Source organism: Peromyscus maniculatus, chromosome 3 (genome assembly GCF_049852395.1).
Source record: "Peromyscus maniculatus bairdii isolate BWxNUB_F1_BW_parent chromosome 3, HU_Pman_BW_mat_3.1, whole genome shotgun sequence".
NCBI classification, from domain to species: domain Eukaryota; kingdom Metazoa; phylum Chordata; class Mammalia; order Rodentia; family Cricetidae; genus Peromyscus; species Peromyscus maniculatus.
This window is the reverse complement of record NC_134854.1, coordinates 48,091,383-48,117,496: the sequence shown is the minus strand read 5'-3', so window position 1 is coordinate 48,117,496 and position 26,114 is coordinate 48,091,383. Positions and strand designations below refer to the sequence as shown.

Sequence of the window (26,114 nt, the reverse complement as noted above, 5' to 3'; positions counted from 1 at the left end):
GTAACCTGAGCACAGGAAACCCCAAAGCCGACCCCCATACACTTCCTCCAACAAGGCCACACCCATTCCAACAAAGCCACACCTCTTAATAGTGCCACTCCTTATGGGATTATGGGGGCTGATTACATTCAAACTACCACAGAAAGGAAGGGAAACATTGGAGACATTCTTGGGAAAAAACAAAACGGAACTGCTGGAAGAACAAACTTGTCTGCTCAAGATTTGACTGAACCAATCTACTTACCTGGCTCTACCCTGGCCTATTTATGCCTCATGATGATGACTTGCCTTCAAAACCAGAAGGACCGATCTCACCTGTTACCACTAACTCCTTACAGAGCAACAGGCTATTTTATGTGGTGAAGGGATGAAGTGTGAAGATATGGAAGCTGGGAAAGCCATTGCTCTATTCTGGATTGAGAAGTGACAGGAAGGAACCAGAGAAGCAATGTTATGTGGTCCTAAGAGGAGAGTGTAGGCAGATCTTGCAAGTCTCCTCCACAGACATTGTAATAGACCCCTGGAGGTCACAGAAAAAAATACTCTCTCACACACTTAGAAACTGATTTCTTGGAGCTTATAACTCTCCACATGACATTCATGACATCACGGTGACAGTAGCTGGCATCTATATTAACTGTTCATTTATCCTTGTCTTCTAATTAGGTTATATGCTACTGTGGGTAAACATGTGGCTTGTTCTATCTTAGCATGGGTTGCATGATCTGCAAGGACCTTATCTATTAGCTTCATGGGTTACCACACACAAAGACAAAGCTGTCCCTACTTCTACCCACAATAGGTGCTGGACTCAAGGCTCCACTTACCTCCTGCACCAAATGGACCTTAGGTAATGTCTAGAGCTTCAAGGAATAAAGCTGAAGAGCCATCTGTCTAAGTCCATACCCTTTATTTCAAGATAGGGAAATAAGTACATACCTCACTGACCTTGAACACAGCAGTAGAGCTCAAGTCTCCAGACTCTGGTGTTATCATGGCACAGTCTGTGTCCTTAACACACCAGGGAGGCCTCGGGGCTGTTTTGGATTAGTTCATCAAAATTAAATGGCCTGTGCTACTTATTTAGTATTTACATTAGTTGAAAAATATAACTGTGTTCTCTTATTTTTTTTTTCAGTGCATGTAGATTGACTTAACATTGCAGGTTTGAGGCCTGAAGGAAAACTGACTCATGGGTGTCCCACCACTGACTTTTTAATAAGGTAGAAACCATGGGATTCAGACACAAAATCCTTAACTGAGGCACGTTATACTGAGTATTTTTATTTTTTAAGTACCAGTTCCATTGTAAAATGCTGAAGGAGCGTCTTATCCTCAGTTCTAGCCAGTGTTGAATAAAGGAGCCTTAATCATCTTCATAAAGAAGAGGAGAGGATCAAATGGACAGAGTTGCTGAGTTCAGGTTTCAGTAAAACTACTTTGACACAGCTGTAATATAAGCATTCATAAGAATTAGAGGGGCTGGAGATGGCTCAGTGGTTAAGAGCCTTGACTGCTCTTCCAGAGGACCTGGTTTCAATTCCCAGCACCCACATGATAGTTCACACCTGTCTGTAACTATAGTTCCAGGGGCTCAGACACCCTCACAGGCAAAACACCAATGTGTATAAAATAAAAATAAACAAATTATTAAAAAGAATTAAAGATAAAATTCAGTAATCTATCTTTACTTTTCAACATGGGAAAAGTATTTCATGGTACAAAAAGAGTTATTAAAAGTCTTTGTAATTCTAGGGACATAGATGTTGTTATTAGAAAAGTTGTAAAAAAATCATTACAACTAAAAGAATAAAAATGAAGGTTTTCAATAAATTTCTCATTAATGACAACAAAATAAGTCAGAATTGGAAGAAAGAAATAAAGAAAGACAATTTTAATATTGAAAAAAGTTCCATACAAGCTGAGTTATACTGTCTTATTGTACAAGCTGGCATGATGATAAGCCTGATATCATGTCTGAGGCTCAGGAAGGCTTATCTATCACATTTGACATCCCATGGCCTGTGTCTCCGCCAAGAGTAAAATTATCTCTAAGACTTAAGTATTCCATTTCACCTAAGAAGCCATATATTAATGCCCCTGGGAACGGATGAGAAGCCTCCAGATGCTGCTCCTGAGTTCGGGTGTCTGACACAGTGCTTCAGGCTGCCTTGCTGTACCTCCTTCCTGCAGCTCCTTCTCACTTAGGCATGTGACCAGAGAGTGGGGGATCTCAATCTTGCTTCAATATTTTGTTTATTTCTGTTTTATTTTGTTCAGTATTTAAATACATACCAACAGAGTCTATAAAGTTTATTTACTACATTTGTCATTTCAGAGGGTCATTATCTTCTGACTATTTTAAACTTCGGAATCAAAGAGAAATAGCTGTTTTAGAAATTCTTCCAGAAATTCAGGCTTCTTTTTTTTTTTTTTTTTTTTTTTTTTTTTTTTTTTTTTTTTTTTTTTTTGTGTGTGTGTGTGTGTGTGTGTGTGTGTGTGTAGTACTTAGCCTTGTATGGCTTTTGCAGTATGTAGTGGTGGTGGTAGGTGTTGGGAGCAATCATGGAGCTTACACAAGTGATTTTATATTTCCCCTCAAATTGTAAAGTCAAGGTGAAAAACAATCCTTTAAGTGTTAGGTATTAAACATGCTGGACCTTATGACATCAGGCTTGATGATGCAGCCTCGAGAGTCTCACACGCAGAGCTCTAGTGGACTAGATCAGCACACTGGTGTGCTTTGCTCCACAGCTAATGGGCTCAGTTCTTAACAGTGCAGTTGGCTGCCCTTAGTTCTCCCACCAGACATGGTGCCTGTGAAAACTGCTGGCCTTGCTGTGGTACGTGATGGATACATGCTACTGGCTTCTAAGCTGAGAAAGAGAAGGATCCATTTTCTATTTTGCTTTTGCCACAAACCCAGTGAACAGAGGGGTGTACTCAGTTCCCAGGTAAGAGGCCACTGTGACTGACGAGAAAAAACACTAAAGTAACTGATTAACTCTGTCTGATCTCCTTCAGCACAGTACTTTATGGCATTTCAGGGCTAAGGGATGGTAACTAAAATGAGGCTGGAAACACCACACCTTGCCATGCTGCCTCTCCTTAAAGCACAGAACTTTCTCATTGGGTGCTTTCAATTGCCATTTAGGATGGCATTTTCAGTCCTTCCATTCCTTGAAACATTTTAACATTTTGTGAAGAGGCTATCATTGTCCATGCAGGTAGTCATATGGTTTATTATATAGGAGAATAACCTGTAAGGGTAGAATGGAGACTTGTATGTACAGTTGTAAAGGATTTTAAATTATGATTGTGGTCATCTTAAGTGTACAGTTTCTTGTGAAAAATTTCACAACACTGTGCTGGATTTTGTTATGTTCATTAATAAAAGAGCAGACTGACTGCTTAAAACTGTAGCCATATGGAAAGTCTGGAGTGCTACAGGTCTAGAGGCTAATTACCTGATCTCAGGTTAGCGTTAGCCCTAGACAGTCATTTCTTGCCCACATCTGTGTCAGAATACCCTGTGACTAAGATAAAAACCTTTTGGAATCTGTTGACCTAGCAGACCACTGTCTTCCACCAACCCGAAAGGCTACGACGGTCACCAGAAAGCATCTTAGTCCTATAGAAAAGCTTCCTCCATCTTGCTGTAACTGCCTCTCTGATGTACCCATGAATGTATTTTAATCTTCTCTTGATTTATGACTTTCTTTGTTCTGTAAAACCATAAAACTTCATGAAACTGTTTCCATGTGGCCATATGGAATTTAAGGTAACCTAAATGTGTGTTCCCAGGCCACAGTCATTCAAAATGTTCCATAATAAACTCTTATTCTCTTTAAAGTGAGAGCTGTGTGTTCTTTGCATCAACAGTTGTTTTCCATTCACACTGGAGCTGTTCTTGATCACTATACTCTGACAGTTTTAGAAATCCCACTTAACCAGAGAATTTCCCAAAGTCTATCTCTTGTGGTTCACATTAGCACAAAGTATCAACACTGAAGATAATACTTTTCTAGTCTACTCACTCCCCTCAAGACACATGAGCCCAGGCCAATGAGCTGGCATCCCTGGTCCACCTGTGTAATTGATATTGGGTTTAGTGCCAACTACACTTGCCATATTTATTGAATGAATAACTGAATACCTAGGTAAGACTGATTGGTGCCTGTAATAATAAGTTGGACTTAAACTTTCAAGTCTGCTCTATGAGCATCTGGGAAGATTCACCCAGAGAACCATACTCCTTTGGTATTCATTTGCCCCAAGCTCAGACCAAAGGTTTTTAACAGATGTCACAGTCTCTCAGAGCTTGGTATTTCCTTAAACAGTTTGTTTCTGATGGAAGCTTATAAGTTCCGGGTATTCCAGAGTTTATTAATGATGCATCCAGGTTATCTTACACAGACATGTCCAGAGCCTAGGAGATAAAGGAACGCAGAATACACCCAGTCCTCGGTTTGTTTCGTGAAGCCCAGGTCCGAGGAGGGATTCCAGGCTCTCTCTGCACCCTGGTTTGAGCATGCTCCATTTGTTGTGTGAGTCACGGTGGTGACAAGCTTCAGGTATTTTCCCACAAACTGGCTTCTTTCCTATGTGAATCTTGATGGCAGTTTTTCCTTAATTTTTATTCTCCTACCACTGCAGGCTCTCAGTTTAGCATGACATTAATGGAGAAGTCACAACTCTCCCGTTTGACAAAAGGTGCCTTCTATCCCTCGGTGTTAAAAAGCATTTTCTACATGGTTCAGTGGATTTACCACTGGTGGAAACACCCCATTAAAATTTCTCATCAGGCTGTGATGAAAAGAGAAGTGTATGCTGTGAGGAGAGAGGGAAGGTTTATCGTACGGTCAACCCGTGGCAATGCACCTTGTTTCTCTTCTCTGCTAGAAGCAAGGGAATTTTCGAAATAGTAACAATCTCCAAATATTCACCCTCTGCCAAACCATTAATCATAACATTTATCATGCCTTAGAGTATACATTTATAAGGGGGAAATTCTTAAACTCCATGAAGCCTAAATGACTAGTATGGATAAAGGGTAGGTTCTCGGCAGTTCTGTAGTATAATTCACTTTGATACTGAGTTTAATATGCCTTTATTTGAACTCTGCCATGCCAGATTTGAAAAACAAAAACAAAAACACTTGCAGCATGACTGACATAGTGACTACGAGCTCAGTGAAAGGGAAGGAGGATGGATCCACTCCATACACGTGTGGAGTTGTCAAATGAAGTGAATCAGTGAAAATAAAAAAGAAATAAATTAAAAAATCTACTTCTGGGTAGCTGTGAAGGCTTGGATAATAACCTTTACAACTGCAGGGCGGTGGTGGCATATGCCTTCAATCCCAGCACTTGGGAGGCAGAGACAGGCAGATCTCTGTGAGTTCAAGGCCAGCCTGGTCTACAGAGCGAGTTCCAGGACAGGTTCCAAAAGCTACAGAAAAAACCCTGTATCGAAAAACCACAAAACAGCGACAACAAAAACCAAGAACCAAACCAAACCAAACCAAACCAAAACCCAACCTTTCGAACCTACTGATGTGGCAGACCATTAGTTTTTTAGTGTGTCTGGCCTGAGTTAAAAGCACACAGACATAAAGATTATGTAAGGCGAGTTTTCTCTCCCTTAGTCACTGGTTTGAGAGACTGGCTTGAAGCTCCACATTCACAGCCAGAGTTTGTCTCCTCTATGGGTCAGAATGACAACGTAGATACTGTCTTTTCCAGTGCTCTGATGGGAACCCCTGGCCTCATCCATGCCAAACACATGCTACCACTGCACTGGACTGCTCATTGTTGTGATGCATGCATTACTGTTTCTCCTTTACCTCCTGCTGCTTTTTGCTACAACAGCAGAGCAGACTTCTCTCTAGTGCTCTGGATGCCTGTTGTTCCAGCCTTCTTGGGACACTGACTGGTGGTTCCTCTTTGCTGTATCTTCAGGTCTGCTCATCTCTCACTGCTGTCTATGAGCAGTTAGACACAGTCAACTTAATTTCAGTTTCTTAGATTATTTCCACAAACTTTCTATCTCTGTAGCACCTACCACTAGTGACTGCTGAGTCCCTTCTGTCTCCCAGGTCCCACGTTCTCTTGACTAAAGCAACACCCGACTCTGAAAGTAAAATCATTTTGTTTTCCCACTAGAACAAAGTGGTGAGCACTGAGCGTGTACACAGACAAAGGCAGCATCTTAGGATGGGAAGACTTTGACCCAGTCTGCAGAGACCAGTGACCTCTAATTTACGAGAACTAGCCCAGGAAACTAGCCTCCTGTCAGTCAGACATGGTGGAAGTTAGACTGCTATTTCTATTAATGATCCAGGAAGCAAAACAGTAACTTCACTAATCATCAGATTCAACTGGCTCGGGCCTGATTAATGAATAGCTTTCCTATGTTTTACCCCAGCTTCCTACTTTAGGATTAACAATAGCAGTGCAATGTGCTCCTGGGACCCACCTCTAACTGCGTGCGCCCTGCCTGCGGAACCTGATGACAGCCTCTTCCTGCCAGCAGATTTTCCACTAGAAAGCTATGCGACTCATCTTTCTCCTCTGAGTGTGCAAAAGTGACCCTGAATACAGCCTTTGACATTTTTGGGGTGGTGTTGGTGATCTTAAGGTATCTCCACAGGAGCAGTAAATGAGAAAAACAGAAAGCATTCAACTTCAAACACTATGTTTGTTTATTCTGAAGTTCCTGTTAGTAACTTTCAAATCTTGTAATACGTCTCCTATGCTTCTGCATGCCTGCTACCTCTTTGCTACAACAGCAAAGCAGACCTCGTCTCCCCAGGCTCTGGATGCCTGTTGTCCCTAGTCTTCCCGTGACTTTGATTATCAGTCACTCTTTGCTGTATCTTCAGATGTACTCATCTCTCACTGCAGTTAGATGCATTCAGAGCTCTCACACCCTGAACTCTTTCCCTCAGAGCCCTACACCAAGGCCCCTGCTGTCTATCCGTGTCTTCCTCATCTCAGAGCCTAGCTATTGTAATTACTTGTCTACTGTTCACTCCCTATAACCATTCCCAGTCTGCTGTAATGCAAGGTCCACATTGATTACTCAATTAAACTGTTCTAAGATCACCAAGGGCTTTGTTTTCACCAAATATAATGTGTATTCTAAGTGTCCGATATTGTGACCAAGCATGTGGGAGAATCTGACACTTCGGGGTTTCTTCATCTCAGAAATGACCTAGCTAAGCACTGGCTTGTAGCTTTACGACAATTACCCTCACTGCAAGCTTGAAGACATGATGTTATATCATTCCTATTTTGGAAACCCAGATTCATAGAGGGTAAATTATCCCCTGCAGAACAAACACCTGTTCTTCTTCCTCCCTCTGAGATAGCATCAGTGTCCTATAGCAAAATATCCTGACTGTCCTTAACATGAATCCAGAAGCATGAGCTATGGTCTGTTGTATGCTGGGCATCACTATTGTCTATCCCCTAAGCAGTATCTGACACATGGAATAAACCTAATGAACAAGGTCATAAAAATACTCAGATAATTGTTTCTGTTGGGACATGTGGTCTGCTTTAAAAGCAAGTAGGGCCTTAAAAAAACACTTCAACCTTGGAGTCCTCCAGAGGATTTTACCTGGTTACACTGAATTCAGTGAGGAATAAGAAAAGCCCCCTCTCTCTCTCTTTTCTACCACACACATTCATCTATTTTTAAAAAGGAAGACTTACAATGTTATTTGGTATCTCTAGCATGTGCCTTTATCAGAGCTGGGTGATACTAGTTTGTGGTATGAGTTGAGCCGCTGAGTCTTCTGTTTCCCATTATTTATGGATATAAATTTGACTTCCTAGTATTTAAATGTGAAATCTGCTACTCTGGAGAAGTAAAGTCTAATTACAGAGTTAACAAGACAAAGGGGATAAGAATGTAGATTTATTGCACTGTTTTCTCTCTCTGCACTGATTTATGCTGGACAGAGCAGACACAGACAGCTGGAGGAACAATAGGTGTTAACACAAAGGGTAAGGAGAGAGACTCCTCAAATTCCAGCAGCTGAGCCACAGTGGGACCACAGGGTGTTCATTCTAGGCTCTAACAGAGCACCTAAAAAATACCTACCAGAGTAAAAGCACCAGTGCCTCTTTGCCATTCCATTTAAATATTGTTAATACTTAGGAAGTATCCCCCCAAACAGCCACTACTGTGTCAAAGCTTGCTTAGCAATTAGAAGACTTCTTTCTTTAATGGGAAGTAATAGCATAGGGTAGTAGTACATATTGATGACATGAAGGGTTTCTAGAGCAGTCCAGCACAGGAAGCAAACAGACTCAGGGAGGTTTCTGGCTCAAAGTGATACAGGCAAAATATCTGGCAGGAAACCTATAACTTAGGGAGAGAGAACTTAAATTTAGATTTTGAGAGGGAAGATAAAATATCCAAAGTAGTTTGCATAGATGGAAGTCAGATGCTTCTGGATGCCATACTGAAGGACGTCAGGAGGGTGTGCTGAAGTTCCCATGAAAGCTAACTGCGGCACTCCTCACAGATGAGGTCCTACATGTACACACTAGACAGGGAACATAGTCACAACCCTACAGAGCAGAGGAAGGTACTAGAAAATAGAAGCTGAAGTGTGGACACTTTAAAAGACAGGAAAATGGAAAAGCTGAAGGTTGGGAAGTTTACAGCAACAGAAAGGGCTGAATTCAATAATCACAAGGACTTCCCAGCTCTGTGCAAAGCAAAGACGGCAGATTTATTTCTGCCTGGAGAATATGCTTTGATACCTGTGACCAGAGACCTGCTTGGCTTCCACTGTCTCCAAAGGGGAAAGTGGTATTGCATGTTACAAAACAAGGAAAGGACTCCAGGCACAGATGATACTGCAGGCCTTTGCTGGACTAGCTTATTGAAAGAATGTCCAACTAATCATCCTCAAGAGCAAAGTTTTTCTTTTCAAAGATGAGAGCTTTACTTTGTGTGTTAACTCGGGGACATGTGTATCACACAGCAGATGAACCAGGAGACGTTGAACATTTTCCCAATGGGTATCTATCAGCAGATCTTTGAGACAGCCTTGAGTGATGTGAGATTTTGTCCTTGGGCAATCTCATTCAACTCTCTTCATCTTATCCACACACAACAGAACAGTAGGAAAGCAAAATGAAAGAAACAGAAGTGAGACTCAAAATGATCTTAAAGAGTTACAGTTAGAAGCCACAGCACTGTCCGGGGTGAGTCTTATGGGATGTGAGTTACACTTTAATGAAGTTGTATGTATATATACACACATATACATTAATACAAATACAATTGTGTAAGATAAAAGCAACAGGAGGATGTTTAAACTCAAAATTGTAATTAAAGCCACACATGTGAGTAAAAGGCCCACACCTGGCTCAAGGACAGCTTAATTGGCAAAGGAGTAGCACATGAGCAGGTGAGTTTGCTGTAGGCCAACAGCATAGTCCACTGGGTTGCCGTTTCCTAAGTCCTGACCCTCAGCATCTAATGGAACACCCACTACAGAGCAGACATATGAAAGTAGTCCTTAAATAGGTACACTACAGAAAGTAACATGACAGACAAGCCCCAAACCTCACATCATCTTAATGTAGGTGGTGTGACATCTTTTTAAGTATATGCCCTTTCTGTCCACCTAGACATCCCGATTGGATAAATGGTATTTTCTTTGCCTGTCATAGTGTGATGTTCAGGACAGCAGCAAATTTAACCATCATCTCTCACACATTAGGACAACTGAATTAGATGAAAAACTAGAATTGTAATGTACACAGCCACTCTAGCAATGTCCTGGCATGATATAACTCTATGAAAAGATACCTTACACAGACTAAAAACAAGTCATCATTGTTACTCAGTGTTTAGACTAGACACCAATTTTGGAGGTCCTTCCTTTATTTTTCATTTTTTTGGTGGGTGGTAAGGGAAAAAATATCTCATGGGAGTAACTTTTCTTTGATTGTATGTCATTGGTAATGTGTCTGATGTGACCCCAATACTGTTACTTCTCCAAGTTCTATTTCACAGGAAGATTTTTATCACTCTTTCAGTCAATTACAAGATGCTTTAGATCCATGGCAGGGAAGAAAAACAAGGGCCATGTGTCTAGGCCAGGCCTTTCCCATAAGGCAATGGAAATCTTTATTTATGGGAAAACTCAGAAGGGAGTTGGCTACCTTCTATATATCAGGACTTGGGACTGGGTTAAAGGCTGTCTAGGCAAAGCATGTTTTCTGGGACTTAGGACTGTGAAGGGTTTGTGTTTCAATCAGTGGTCCCAAAAGGAACTAAGAACTAGCAATGGCTGTCTCTAGTCATGAACACCCTCATTTAGACTATCATTAACAAATGATCCCTTAGTAAAGTGAGTACCCAAGCAATGAAACAAAGATCCTACCATTTTCCAAGCCACAGTATAACTCTCATTTTTTTTTTCTTTTTAGGACTGTGCTGTCCTGAGAAGAATATGTTACCTCCAGTCCAAGAGGAACACCAGGAGCATGGCCAAGGTGGATGTCTAACACACTGTGTTAAGTGTCAGAACAGCCACACACCAGGTGCTGTGGAATCAGGCACAGCTTCAGATCAGCCAAATCTTCGTCAGCTGCAACTCTACAGGGGATATTTTATACTACCAAGTCAGCAACTTCGATATTTATGAGTTACATGCAATGTTATGGTGAGATACAGATTTACCTTGTAGAATAAACCAAGCTAACAACAAATTTACTACCACACATACTTTCTTGTGATGATATTTAAAGCTCTCAACAATTTTGAGATGTACAGCATTATTAATTGTTAGAGGCATTGTTCTGTGTGAATGCATTAAGGTGAATTCCTTATGCACAGTCCAAATACAACTCTGTACCCTTTGATCAGTATTTCTCCTTTCTCTGTGCACTCCTCTTCCCCAGCAGAGCTGATCACCATTGCACATTCTCCTATGACCTCAACTCTGCTAATTCTACATAGTATTATTTACTATTCTGTGGGTATGATAAAATACCATGAGCAAAAGCAACTTACAGGAAGTGTTTATTTTGGCTTGCAATTACAGAAGGAGAGTCCATGACAGGAGATGACGAGAGCAGAAGGTTGAGCCACCACATCTGGATCACACAGGCAGCAGAGAGCAAGAACTGGAAGTGGGATGGGGCTATTGACTCTCAAAGTCAACCCTTAGTGATGTACCTCCACCAGCAAAGGTCCCATACTAAAAGTTCCATAATTCCTCAAACAGCAGCACCAGCATTACTTCCTTCCTTCTACTGATCTTGAGATAGAGTCCTTGCAATATTAAGATTCCCATGAGTGGGAATAATAAGACTTTTTTTTTTTGTCTTATGTGTTTTATAGCATGTTCTTTATGTGTTTCAGAGCAACATGTGTTCTACATTGTTGGGTGGAATGGTCCATACCACATGTCTCTTAGGTCCTTTTGGACTAATATTTGTTCAAATCCACTGTTTCTGTTTTGATGTTCTCCTCTCTGCTGTACTTGTGGGAAGTATGAAAATGTTTGCCATCACCTTATCCCAGTCTATATGTCTTTAGCACTAAGAAATATTGCATTTTGTTTTGAATCCATTCAGCCACTCTGCCTTTATTTCAAGTAACTATTGACAGGTAAGACTTACTAGAGATATTTTATTTTTTACTGATTGTTTTTACAATCCTCTAATCGTTTCTTACAGTTTTACAACTTTCTTCATGAAATGCTGTATTCCTGAAGCAGTATGCTTCAATTCCTTTGTCATTTTACCTTTTGCGTATCTACTACAATGCTTTCATCTTTGGGTAAATCATTGAATTTTAAAGCAAAATTCTTTGTTGCAACAGCAGATAGATACAGCAAGAAGCTAGGGGTTCGAATCGACGCTGGGAGGCTGTGAAGATAGTTTTTCCCATCATTTTTTGTAATACTAGCCATGATACTGTCCAGTGTATGAATCAGTCTTTGTGACTGTGTGTCTCTTTCACTGTAGTGTCTGTATGTCGGAGTTCTGAGTGCGAAGACCATGTTTTCACACCACTTTCCTGCACTTTTGCAGGAAAGTGCTTTCTTATGCTTTGAACCCTCCTTTTTCATTTTTGTTACTTTTATTTTTTGAAATTTAGTTCATTCAAATAATGGTGTATTTCTCTAACATTCTGTCCCGACTAAGATTGATATAGATGATCTGGTATACTTGCACATAGGTGTAATAACAACATTCAGGAGATTGAGGCAGGAAGATACTAAGATTAAGGACAGCCTGAGGTACATGGTGAGAACCTGCCTAAAAAAGCAAAACAAAACAAAAGATGCAAACAGGCTTTGGGGGAAAAGTTAAGTATAAGTAACAGTAATTAAGATCTTATTATGGCCCTTGATTTTGTTTACTATTTATTACCTAGGCTAAGCTGTGGCAATTTAGGGAACATCTCCAAATACTTGGTGCTTTCTTTTTCAAATAGAAGTTCACACATGAGCACACATAAGTGAGAAATGCAAAGTTAGTGACATATCCCAGGAAGCGCAGTGGACACTCTGACAGCTGCAATTTATCAACATACATTTTTTGCTTAGCTGCAAAGCTTTTGCCACAGGGAGATAGGGCACTTCTTAAATTGCCTCCTGCCTTCTTTAATAGTAATCTTAGTTTTTACAATCCAGATATCTCAGAACAAAAACGACACCTTGGTGCACAAAGAAAGAGGAATATTCAGATTTCATGTGCATCAGCAGGAGTATCCATCTTTAGATTAGAGCCCTTGACCCTCTGTCAGACGTGTCAACAGATTGCTTCTGCAAGAAAACAGAGAGAGAAGAGGATGCTTGGTGGTAAACAAGCCTGGGTGTCATTTCACTTTCCTTTGAACCAGAGGAAAGGCGGAACTGGATTCCCTGTCGCGATCTTTGTGGTGGTTCCTAACAGCATTAAGTAGGAAGAATCCTCTTCTTGCTAGCCTCACACCAACGACCTGATGGGAAATGCATGCATTTAACATTTCCCAAAGCTGGTACCACTATATATATATATATATATATATATATATATATATATATATATATACACTTGTCTCTCTAAGCTACTTCGGGCACTTTAAACACTGTCTTTCTCATTTAAAAGCAGTATCAATTTGCATTTTAGGTATGGTTAAGATATGATAGTTTTTAAAAATTCACAGAAATCTCATTTGGGGGATACAATCACATTCCAGTGGAAGTTTCTAATAAAGTAGATTAGCTGAAACCTGGGCTCAGGTCCCCTTTAAAGCCTAAGCTTGCTTTACTGCAACCAGCTACCCTCACTGAAATTACCTGCCCACACATCTTATTTTTAGAAAGCCAGTTTTAAGACTGCTATTCACAATGCCAAATTCTTGAGTTATTTTCTTCTACTATTATAAGAGATGTTGGCTTAGCTGTTATAGAACTGACTCATTAAGAATGAATAATTTGCAATTTTGATAAGCTCCCCGCTGTTAGTCTTTGGGTAGTCTCCCAAAGACATGGAGGCAAGAGCAAAGATGTCTATAATCTCCTCATGGTTGCAAATTTATCTGTCAGTAAATGTGTAGTGGTAACTAGCTGTAGTAAACAGACTGCTGGTATGGTCACCTCTGCTGTAAGATCAGGAGCTAGCTGCCTATAGAGGTCACCTCCTGGTTCCCCAAAATAGGACATATGGTAAATTAATGCAGCAAATGAAGTTGATTTTTCAATCAACCAACCTGAAAAAAGTGATACTAACTTGGGTTTTGTAAATGGATCAAAGTGACCCAATGCTGCTGGGTTGGAAAGTAGAGGAGAAGAGAGAGAGAGAGAGAGAGAGAGAGAGAGAGAGAGAGAGAGAGAGAGAGAGAGAGAGAGAGAGAGAGACAGAGAGAGAGAGAGAGAGAGAGAAAGAAACACATTATCACTAAGACCATCTTAAATTTGAAGTAGGTTTTCCAAAGTAGTATTCTAGATAAGATTTCACTTCCTTCCCACAGCAACCATAGGAAGTGTGAAGAAAATGTTGCTATCATTCTATCACAGACAAGGAAACTGAGGCAGAGAAAGTCTAAGTGATTTACTATTGGCTAGGAGCCAATGGTGGATGTGTGTCCAGAATTCAGAACATCTCACTAAATCAACATTTAGGACTCAGTGTCTATTACCTATGAAACTCTGCATTGCAACTTTATCAGAGTGTTACAGTAGTGGAAAAGACCACACACAGAGGTTAGATAAGAAGGTGGGATTCCAAAGCAAACGCACAAAAGAACAGGAAAAATCAGGAGATAATTATCTGTTTGGGGCTAGAATATCTCCATTCTGTTCAATACCCATCCTAAGGTTTTTTTTTTTTTTCTTTCCTATCTAGAACTGGTAGTAGAAGATGAGAGAGTATTGGCTTTCTGTCCTTTTCCGTCCTTCACAAATTTCTCTTTTAACCTTTCAGACACATCAGGAAGACATAGTAGGTTTCCTGACCAGAGTATCACCCTCTTCCTGTGTTAGGGTTCTCTTTGCCCTTTTACTCTGGGCCTCGCTACCCACAGTGTGTCAGAGGATCAGTAACTCCATTTGAGGAAGCCTCGTAGGAAGGCAGGGTCCCAAGTCTCACCCCACCTTCTACATCAGAATCTGCACTTTAACAAGACACATTAAGATGTGAGAACTATTATGCTAGGCCCTCACTTCATGAATTAACTCCTCCATTTTGACCATTGGTCTCCTTACAGTCTTTCTCCTTCCTTTCCTTCTTCAAACAATCCAGGTCCACTATTAGGAAACAAGTGAGAAATCCAGCGACTCTTTTAATGACCAGCATCTTTTCAGCTCTCAGGTCATCACACTTTTGTTTCCCTGTTTCCCATGTTTTTGAAATTAATGCTATGTCCCTGTTCTCTTTACTTTGTATCCACATTTCTTTCTTAAAACTGTGAAACTCGACGTCTATGCCAAAGTAATTGGAGCACATGGATAATATGTACATGCATGCATGTGTGTGTGTATGTGTGTGTGTGTGTGTGTGTGTGTGTGTGTGTGTGTGTGTGTGCATGTTTGTGGATGTGGGGTGTGTATGCGTGCAGATTTTCACTCACAGGTGTAGATACAAATAGTTTACTTTGGTGAGGTTGGATCAGCGTTGGAGAGCTCCACAGTTACAAAAATGGAAATGAATGTCCTTTGCAAGCATTTGGTGCTTGGCCATTTCTGTGTGCCTATTCTCATCACACAGCTATTCAAAGTCATTCACATGTGTATGTCCCTGCTTAGTGGTTGGGTTAACCAGCTCCAGGCCAAAGAATGGAGTACCTCCTAGGCACTGCACTTACCTCAAAAGATAGAAACATCACACAAGTACACAGTCACAGAATTCTTGAGAAGGACAGTACCTTTAGGTCAAATGAATATCAGAATGGCTAGTCCATGTATAGGGATATATTAAAAATGAAGAAAGGACCAAACAGTCAATGGAAGTCAAGGGACTCCTCACCATCCAGTGTCACAATAAGGTTGGACAGTGAGGAACCAGAAGACAAAACAGAATCAGACCCTTCTCTTTGTCCAGTGACTTTCTGAAGGCATGTTGTACATTAAGGCATGGGAATGGTGATGCTTTAAAGTTCTCTGGGATCACAGCCCACGCGCCACGATGGAGTTCAGCAACCCACTCCCTTGTGATTGGATGTCGTGCTATTCATCAGATCTGCCTCGTATGAAAAAAAAAATGGTGAGCATAAAAGAAAAGAACCACAGTGAGAATGGGGGTGTACCAAAAGGTTAATGTGCTCTTCAGCCTACTTCTGACAGATCACCTAGCAGCCACACAATCTGTTTACGTGATGCATGCAGAAAGAACTGTCACACTTCACCTTTGGAAATGGGCCATTACTCCTGGTGACAGGTTATGAGTTGTGGAATATGCCCAGCACCTGGCCAGACAAAGAAGAGTTCATAAATCAGACTCAAAAAGAAATACCTGACTGACATCCATGAGTTCTGGGGGGATTGTATAAGACATGTAAGGAGGGGATCGGGTTAGTCCATGTGGGTGTATGTGTTCTCATGTGCTGGACACCACATGACAGCTACTGGCTTTCAAATATCTTTAAGGTTCTACAAAAGAACTACTTATTTTGTTTAATTTTTAAAAAAAAATCTAGGTAAGTCATTTTGTTTTCCCACATTTCTCTGAGGCTTCTAATGAAATGGATTATCTCAACCAAAAGTATAAATGGTTGATTCTCTAGAGTTGGCTTTATTTTACAAATAATCCAGAAAACAGCTACAACTTGGCAGATAATACTACACAAATTGCTAAATGGGTAGGAATCATTGAAATATAAGCATTTAAGAGCAAGCACAATTATCCAGAAAAAATGTCAACTAAAATGAAACACTGACACATAAATACCCACAGGGACAAATAAATCATCAAAACCCCTTAGAAGAGGAAGGGCTCCAGACTTTTGTTCTGAGGTTGGCATGAAATACTCAAATGTTGTTTTTTTTAATCTAAATTATTATCTAAAAATATGTTCCAGTGTACATGAAAGGCCAGGAAATGGTATCTTATAGAGAGGGATTGGTAACGAAGACAAGACTCTTCTTTTCCCAGTTCAGTCCAGGCTGATTGAGAGTTCCTTTCCCATCGCCCCACCCAGCCTCTTCCCCCGAGAAGTCGCTGTGCTCTTAGCACTTCTTTACCAGGAGGCTGGCGAAGTGTTGTCTATACATTTTTGAAAAGATAAATAAGGCTAAATCAATGTATAAGTCATTATTGTGGTGATTATTGCTATTATAAAGCTATAATTTTCTTGTTAAAATAACTGTATAGCTATGTTTTGAATATAGCACATGGTACAGAAAATAATAAAATGACGATAATTCATAATTATAAATAACAAATTTATAATAATAAAATATATGCCAAAAATTATATTTCTCATAAAGTCCCATTTCTAATAATATACTCTGTTTATCCAATGGCTGTTGCAGGTCTTTCTAGAATCCTGATAAATCTATCTTCATTATTTTCAAATATGAAATACTATATTTTTCCTATTTATTTTGAATATTAATGACTTACCCTATCAAGCCAAATCAGGTTCTCCTGTTCAGTGGCACAAAATCCTGTCGAATATGTCTTATTTTAGTGCATTTGTGGCCCTCACCAGCATCTTGCCCACTAGTAGCCAAAGGTATCCCCAGGCTCCGCTGAGTCCCACATCTTAGGCAAACAAGAACTTCCTCTCAAGGGCTGCCTCTGACTGTCCAGTTGACTTAGTAAACCTGGCCCAGAAAGATGCTCTTCGGGAGTACAGAAAGAACAGGCAGCCCTTATGGAGATGGTCCATTACATCGACAATTACACCTCCCTTCTCTTGCCTCAGTGTTTCCTTCAGATGATTTCTTCAGTGTCGAAACTTCTTGTTAAGGCCATAAACCTCCCTTGTGTGGCTTCTGACCATCTGCATTCCTGCGTCCAGATCCAGACCTGTACAGCCTATACACAGGCAGGTATGCACCCTGTCCAGCACATCCTGGGAGATGGTTCAGTCAGCCAGCTGTTATGCTCACTTTTCAGTCCTAACTTAAAATGTCCCATTCCATGAGATTTTTTTTTTCATGGTGCAGTTTATATTTGTTAGGATTTCTTCTCTAGGTCTGTTTGGTGCTTTTATTTTCTTTTAAAACAGAGTTTTGGAATAGTATCCTCTCAGTAGCAATATCTATTCTAGTATGAAACACACTCGAACTAATTGTCTGGGTCAAGTTTTGCATAGAGATATACCTACATGAAGGTAATAATGCAAATAGATTTTATCTTCATCACACCTTGCACAAGTTTAGTATTTAAAAATAAATCCGAAACATCTTAATATTTAGTCTGTAAAAAAGATGCTAATACATGGCACTGGTTGAGGAGGTTATGGACCCTTTAGGAGGTGCAGCCTGGCTGGAGGAAGTACACTATTGCAGTCAGGTGGTTTATGGCCTCACCCCATTGCCTGCTTGCTCTCTCTTGCTTCTTGTTGTGGATAAAGGTGTGATCAGTCATTGTCCTGCTCTTGCCTCCTGCTGCCATGCCTTCTACATCACTATGAGCTTTGAGCCTCTGGAACCAGAACACATAATAAACTCTCTTCTGTAAGGTGCTTTTGGTCATGGTGTTCACACAGCCACAGAAACCAAGGGAACACACATGTACACAGTAAAACAAAAACAGGGACTCAACAGTTAGTCAGTGAGTTCTCAGATTCTTAAGTTAGTCAGGACTATAGCTTATTTATTAGTAAATGAGAAATATTTATTATGAAAACTAATTTCTCTGTCTCAGGAAAAATAATTTTAGGTTGATTTTAAAAACCAACTTTAGCCAGGTAATCTTGACTGAATTCCTTACCCTACATATAAAGCATGTTGAAATCTATAAAGAAAAGCTTTGAGATGTAAGAGATGTGAAAGGTGACATAATCAAGTTCACAGGAAGCTTAACTACTTCAAGTAAGTAACAATTCAATATAAACAGAAGATGTTAGAAGTTAGTATGCTTGTCAAATTAACTGTGCAGAAGTAGTTGCTTCATAATTCACTGTACTGGAACTGCAGAGAAGCTCACAGAGAAAGACAGATACAAGCTGTCCCTCAAATGGTGAGCAGCTTTAGATTAGAAAGTCAGTAGAGATAAAGAGTACAGGGAGCAGAATGGCTTTTCCACATCTTCAACAAACAGCAGAAAAGCAGAAAACATTCTCTAATTACAAGTTATCTGTGCTAATATGGTATTAATATCAGAACCTGAGAAATCTATTGAAGATACCATTAATAACTACGAGCCAGGTATGGTGCTGTTTGCCTATGATTCCAGTACTCATGGGGAGGAGACAGAGCCTTATGAATATGAGGCACATGGGTCCCATACCAAGTTCCAGGTGAGCCTGGGATACATAGTAAGACTCTATCTGAAAAACACAAAACGTTGGGGATGTAGTTTATTCATAGCTAGAATGCTTGTCTAAGCATATTTTAAAAAAAGATACATAAGAGGATGTAAATTTGACAGACATGTAGGAACCATAAGCTAAAAATGTTAAAAATGAAAAAACCCTGCTGAGAAAAGTTAAGGAATTCTTGCCAAATGGAAAGAGACAAATGTTCATGGGCTACAGGGTTCAATATTGTTAGAAGATCACTGGGTTTGTATTATCTGATTTCAAAGCTTACACAGATACAGTAACTCAGACGTGTGGTACATGGATAGAGACAGGCATTTAGAACAGTGAATCACAATAGAAAACTCAGAAATAGACACAGACCTAAGTGGATGACTGATTTCAACCAGGGATGTTCAGAAGCCACTGAAACCATAGGCTAGTCATATGGAAAAAAGTACATATATCAAGCTTTCAATGTGTCATTTATAAAATTCAAATTGAAATATACCATGGATTTAAATGTAATAGCAAAATTTGTAAGACTTCTAGAATGTAAGAAAATAAAAGACTTTTTTTGGGTTAGACAAAGCATTCCTAAATCAGGGAAAGAGCATGAGTTGTGAAAACAAACCACTCAAACTTCGTAAGGATGCTTGCTTCTTAGAAAACAAAGCACACAAAAAGAGTCATAGGCGTGTACATGTAAATAACCACTTTTTCAAAGAAGGACATATATGCAGAATATAGAAGTAGAACTCAATAATCAGAAGTCACACAATTCAATAAAAAAAATTGGGCAAACCATTTGGGCCATGCTTTCCAACTGGAGTATGACTGAGATTGAGAGCTACATGCCCATTTCTGTCACTGTAGACAATAGTCCTGTATGGGAACAGTAGCTGTCCTTCTAATTGGCACATGCTGGATGGATACAAAATGACATCCAGAGGCATTGCAAAAGGTCCCATGGGAAGCCAGAGGTTGAGAATTACTGATCTGGTTGGAGCTTTCTCAGACAGGATATATAGGTGACAAATAAACATGTAACCTGTAACAATCAACTACAAACTATTAAATGCAGGATCTGATTAAGTTATATGACATATAAAATATCAATATGATAATTGATAAAAAGAACATTTATAATATCCTCTAGTTTTGCAGAAGCCTTCAAATCTGAAAATGGGTTACTGAGTCTCCCCCTCCCCTAAGGTTATTTTGTCTGCTCAGTGACTTCTGTGGTTTCATATATATATATTTGGATTCTCTTTCTATTTCTATGAAGAAAATCACAGAAATTTCAATAGGAATTGCACTGAATCTGTAAGTTACCTTGGAGAGGATGAGCATTTTAACTGTATTAACTATTATTCCAATACATGAACATGAGCATCTTGCATTGTTTCTGTTTTTCTAATTTCTTTCATTAATGTTTTACATTTATCAGGGTATAGGAATTGGTTAAATTTATACTTAAACATTTTATGTATTTTTTGTAGTTGTAAATGAGATGGTAAATGAGACTTTTTGGGAGGGTAGATATTGTTAACATATAGACATGCTACTGATTTTTTTACATGTTGAATTTTTGTCTTTATGTTTTGAGATAGGGTCTTATGTAGCCCCATCTGGCTTTGTTCTTACTTTGTAGCTCAGCTGGCTTTGATCTCACAACAATCCTCTACTGCAGCCTCCTAAATGTTGGGATAACAGCTATGCAATATAATTTTTAACACAGTCTTTATACAAGACTCCCTCATATATAGAACAGTTTAACTCCTTCCCTTCTAATTTTGATGTCATTTATTTCTTTCACAAGCCCAGTTGTTCCAGGTAGGATTTCTAGCACCATGTTGGATGGAAAGTTGATACCTGTTCTGTACAGAGCAAAAGGTCTTCTGCATATATCCAGATAATCATATTGGTCTCACCCTTCATTCTTTAATGTGATTTACTTTTATTGATTCTCATAGAATAAATTCCATTTTATCAAGAAGACTGATCCTCTTAAAGTGTTGTTGAATATGTTTTTGAGTTTTGTTGAAGACTTCTGAATCTATGCTCACCATGGATCCTGACTAATAATTTTCTTCTCTTGGACTGTAATTGAGTGTACATGGTATCAACGTTTTACAGCTTTATTTCTTCAACTTTGACAAAGATTAAAAACAAAGAAAACATTACTTTCTACAATTGTGTGTTTCAACAAACTATCAAAATAATTCAAAGTTACTGTGAAGCAAAGTAAACATATACCTATGTGTATGGTGTTAGATGAGAAACTGTAATAAAATGTGCTGTCCATAAGAGTTCAGTAACTTGAGAAGAGTTTGCTCATGCAAGTGAAAGACAAATAACAGGCAAGGACCAGGAGCTGCAATTGCAACTAGGAATTTACAGAACATATTTAACCAAAAACATGATGATTTGGTTTCTGATAACAACTGTATGATAATTTTGTTAGCAATAATACTGTTCTTCATTAGACTGACAAAGAAAATTCATTTTAAATCAATCAGTCATCAATCAATTAACATCCATACCATGATCCAGCTGTCTACTTCTGGACATAGGGTCTTATTCCTGTTTATATGTGCATATGCACAATATTTTGGCTCCAATATTATAAATACAGATTATAAAATATGGTACTTGTGTCTTTACTTTTCCGAGGAACCATTATATGAATTTCAGTAGTGCCTGTACGAGGTTGCATTCCCATCAACAGTGTATTGATGATATTCCTATTTCCTCCCATCCTCACCAGCAAAATCTAGTTGTTTATTAAGAAATCAGTGGATAACAAAAATGTGGTACATACATGCAATGGGAACTTATTCAGCAATAAAGAAGAATGAAATCATGGCATCTGAAGGAAAGAAATGGAATTGTAGCTCATTATTCTAAGGCAGATTCAGAAATACAGGTATTAAGTATCCTGTCTTATATAGGCTTCCTCTTTTCCTCCCTTCTTGCTCCATTTTCTCTTTCACACACACACACACACACACACACACACACACACACACACACACACACACACACACACACACTTTCTGCACTTCCATGAAAGCACACATGAATGTTGACTGGGAACTCAGAGGAGAGGAAGAGTTGTAAAGGGCATGAAGGGTAGAATGCCTGTGATGCGAGAGCAGGAGGAACTAACTGGAGGAAAGAAGGAGGCAGGCGGAAGGGAAGGAGATGAATAAGAACTATAATGACATTTATGAATGACAAATGCCACATTGAAACTTTTTAGGATGCCTAGAAAAGTTATAAAACCAGGCACATTATCAACACACATGCTGTACTGGAACTAGTTAAATGTCATGGTTAGCTCTCTACAACACAATTCTCTGTGCATAGGAAATCAGTTTTTTAATGATACAGGAAAAATATTTTCAAGTAGAAAAAGTAACTGCAGAAGAGCTTTCATTACTGTCACTTTGTTTGGCTAAAAATATACATACAGAGGAATGTAAAAAGACAAAGTGTTTTCAAGAGACAAATTCTGTAATTTTAGAAACAGTTATCCATAAAAATTTGAGTGCAATGAAACTTCAGCTTTTTTTCTGTTTTAGTTTATTTATTTTATTTAAGGGTAGTGAGAAGTTAATAGAAACAAACTATAGCATTTCCTTCTGATATAGCAACTCTGTAGCAATTACTGATGTAAATTTAAACAGTTACCTCAGACTGCTGCCAGTCTTTCTAAGAACTACAGACACAAGAGAAACAATTTCTATACTGTTAGTTAAATACATTATTTTAAATATTTGTATATATGCCAAGGAGGTCATATTTCAACTAAACTCTCATCAATTCATTCAATCCCTGTCATGATAAATATTTTTAATGATGTGCAAAAACATTCTGGAAGGATTCTTTTCAAAATCCTCCAAGCATTACAAAAACTCAGAGTTGGAATGACACATGAAATATAACTGAACCCTAGCACAGCATTTCCCCCTTTCTATCATAAAATAGATAGTGATAGCTTATACAAACATAGTATAGAAAGCAACTGAGAATGTTTCATGATGTCTCTTGATAAATAGTACCACTGCCAACCTCAACAAATTTCTAAGGCATCTTAAAATGGCAATTTGCTTGCCTGTTTCAAAATGAATAGTTCTAGTTATGCAAAGGCACAGTCTTCAGTATGTCATAGAAACTTTGCTTGCATTCTCTCTGTTCCAGAGGGGCAACCTTCCCAAGCCATCTCCCTTTGACATCCAAGGTGGGAGTCACTGTAGCATCTACATCTCTAGTGCACTACTACCCAGGGTGCTCTTGGTTTGTTCTATTTAAAGAAATTCAAGGGACTTGGTTGGAGATACCCTCCCCTCCAAGTTGGTTCTGTTAATCAACTAGTAAGTACCTGACAGAACATGTAAATGTAGTTTGAATAGCAGGTTTCTCGGTGTGTCACATTCCTGTGAAGCTAACCACTGAGTGTACATTGTGCTAAATGTACAGTCCACTTTAGATAGCAAATAAAAAATACCTCCATCACACTTGACATTTCACAGCTGGTAAGAATTGATGGGATTAGTTCTTTCTATCAATTACCCATTACTGAGTTCTGTCATTTAAAAGAAACAAGACTTTAGAACTGTTGAAAATTTGGCTCATATGCAAGAAACAACATTTTTGATGGTTTGAATGAGAATGGCCCTATAGGCTCATATGTTTCAATATTTGGTCCCTAGTTAGTGGAGCGCTTTCTGGAAAAATTAGGAGGTGTGGCTTTGTTGGAGGAGGTGTGTCAGTGGGTGTGGGATTTGAAGTTAAAAAAGCTCACACTAGGCACAATTTCTGCCTTCAACTCGTGGATCAGGATGCAAGCTCTTCACTACTGCTCCAGCTCCATGCCTGTCTGCCACCAAGCTTCCTGGCCTGATCATGGATGGACTCACCCCCTGAAACTGTAAGCAAGCCTTCAATGAAATGCTTTCTTTTGTAAGTTGCCTTGGTCATGGAGTTTCTTCACAGCAACAGAAAAGTAAGAAAGAAAATTTTTTTCTACATTTTATTACCATACAAATACAATTCTAGTCAGATGGAAAATAAGAAAAACCATCCATAATCTTATTACTTAAATATATTTTTCTATAATTATTTTTCATGCATATAATCATATTTTTTGGTACATTCAACTGCAGCAACACTTTTTATATCTTTTTTTAGGTCCATCTTTTAAACTAAAAAAAAATAAAACACCACTGAGAAGTTTTCTTCTTCATTGTGGTGATGTATCCTTTCAAGGGGGTGTGGGTGGTGAGACGTAGTCACTGTATGTTTTTACCACTCCATTCCTGATTCTATTATCAAGTGACTGTGCCAAATTTTCAGGTCAGAGTCTACTCCACAGTGAGGCATTCCTGCTGAGGTGCTTCCAGCTTCAAAGCTATGCCAGACAGCTGAAAATTACTCTTGCCATTCACTGACCTAAACAGGACTATCCTGCCCACCTTCAGATGTCTAATTCTGTTCTCCTGGATTTCTCCTTTTCTGCTTCCTGATGGCCCACAATACCAGTTTCTCTCCTTTCGTAGGAAGTAGAGTTTTCTCACAGAATGTGTAACACAAAGCAAAGTGAATTCTAAATCAAGCTGCAGTTGGTAAGTAAGGAAGAATGGACAGCTCTGATGAAGCCACTGACAGCTGATGAACTATGTAGGAGTGGAATAGATGGGAACTCTTTATCTTGTGGGGTTTTTGTTTAAGTTTTCAATCAACTTACTTACTTATGACCTACCTTCCTTCCTTCTTTTCTTCCTCTCTTTCTTCTTTCCCCCATCTTTCTTCCCTCCTCCTTCTTTTCTTCCTCCTTTAGTTTTTTGACCGTTTCGTGAATCTGTAATTTCTAAGTTCCCACTGGATCTTTACTTCATTTGACATCCTATGTTTACTCTCTTACTGTTTTTTTCTTCTTGAGAAAAACTTTACTAGGAAAGGGGCTAGGGAGATTGCTAAGTTGGTAAAATGCCCAGTGTGCACGCCATGGGATTAGAGTTAAAGTCCCTGCAGCCATGTACATGCCAGCATGGTGGCCCAAGCGTGTAACCCAGTGCTGGGAGGAACAGGCAGTAAGGGTTAGCTGGTCTAGATGAACAGGTGAGTTCTAGGCTACAGTGGAAGACTGTGTCAAAAACAAGGTGACTGACTTCTGAACACCTGCTGCAGACTTTTGACCTCCACACACATAGACATATGTTTGCATTTGTGACCAGACACACACACACACACACACACACACACACACACACACACACACGCATAACACATGTGGGTGAACAACACTCTCCTGCAACAGTCTCCCCATGTAAATATCCACTTACACAAATATTATACTCTTTAGCATAAATTCCTCATCTTTTGATCAAGTTTATCATGAATTTGTCATTACATAATAAAGATAACAATAAACAGCTTTATTCACATCTTTCTAATATGTAGCCTTCCAGTATCATCTCCCTTTAAGTGGATTTCTAATGGACTTCACATTGATGTTTTTATCCAATCTTTTATTTTTACATTAGTTTTATCTATGTGTTTGTTTTTAGTTATTTCTTGTTTGAAGGAAATATACACTATACATCTTTTACATACAAAAATGTCTATCACCATCTAGACTGAAACCTCCCAAATAGTCCTATATTTATTAATTTTGCAAATCCCTTCCAGTTCCCAGAGCTGTGCACAAGGACTGGTTTCCTGACTTGAATGGAAACTTCAGGAATACAATGTCTAGCGGTAGAGCCCAGGAATCAGCCAGAAGTCAGTGGTGATAAATCGGGGCCAGGAGTCTTCCTGGATACACAGACGCACAAAACTGCAGTTGCTACATCGGTCAGTAATGTGCACCTGCTGTTTCTGTACTTGGCATAGACTAATTGGACAGACACATTTCTGGTCAATAAGAGATAAACACAGTCCCTTCCTCTTCAGCCACCTTGCCATTGCTACCAATCAATCCAGAGGTTGTTCCAATTTGGAGTGGGATTTTAACTGCGCCATTTGCCTTTCTTAGATCAATGTGATGGCTGTGAACAGCAATAAAGGAATAATTCAAAGAAGTTCAACATTCAAAGGAGCACAGACAATGCAGGAGCCTGAAAAAGAACTGCATCCAGGGTCAGGTGTTTCCACCTCCTTCTTTCCTTTGTGGTTTC

General features: G+C 39.3%; 1 protein-coding gene across 5 annotated transcripts in view; it reads right to left on the bottom strand.

Moving 5' to 3' along the window:
• Positions 1 to 26,114, bottom strand: part of Tpk1 (thiamin pyrophosphokinase 1) — a 334,426-nt gene that overhangs the window by 15,244 nt on the left and 293,068 nt on the right. The window contains exon 9 of one of the 5 annotated variants that reach the window (XM_042273144.2): positions 2,420 to 12,805. The exons of the other annotated variants lie outside the window; for them this stretch is intronic. Within the exon in view, the coding sequence (XP_042129078.1) occupies positions 12,792 to 12,805 (14 nt within the window). The 3' untranslated portion in view covers positions 2,420 to 12,791. Of the gene's footprint in view, positions 1 to 2,419; positions 12,806 to 26,114 lie in introns of those variants that run through there. 5 annotated transcript variants of the gene reach the window in all.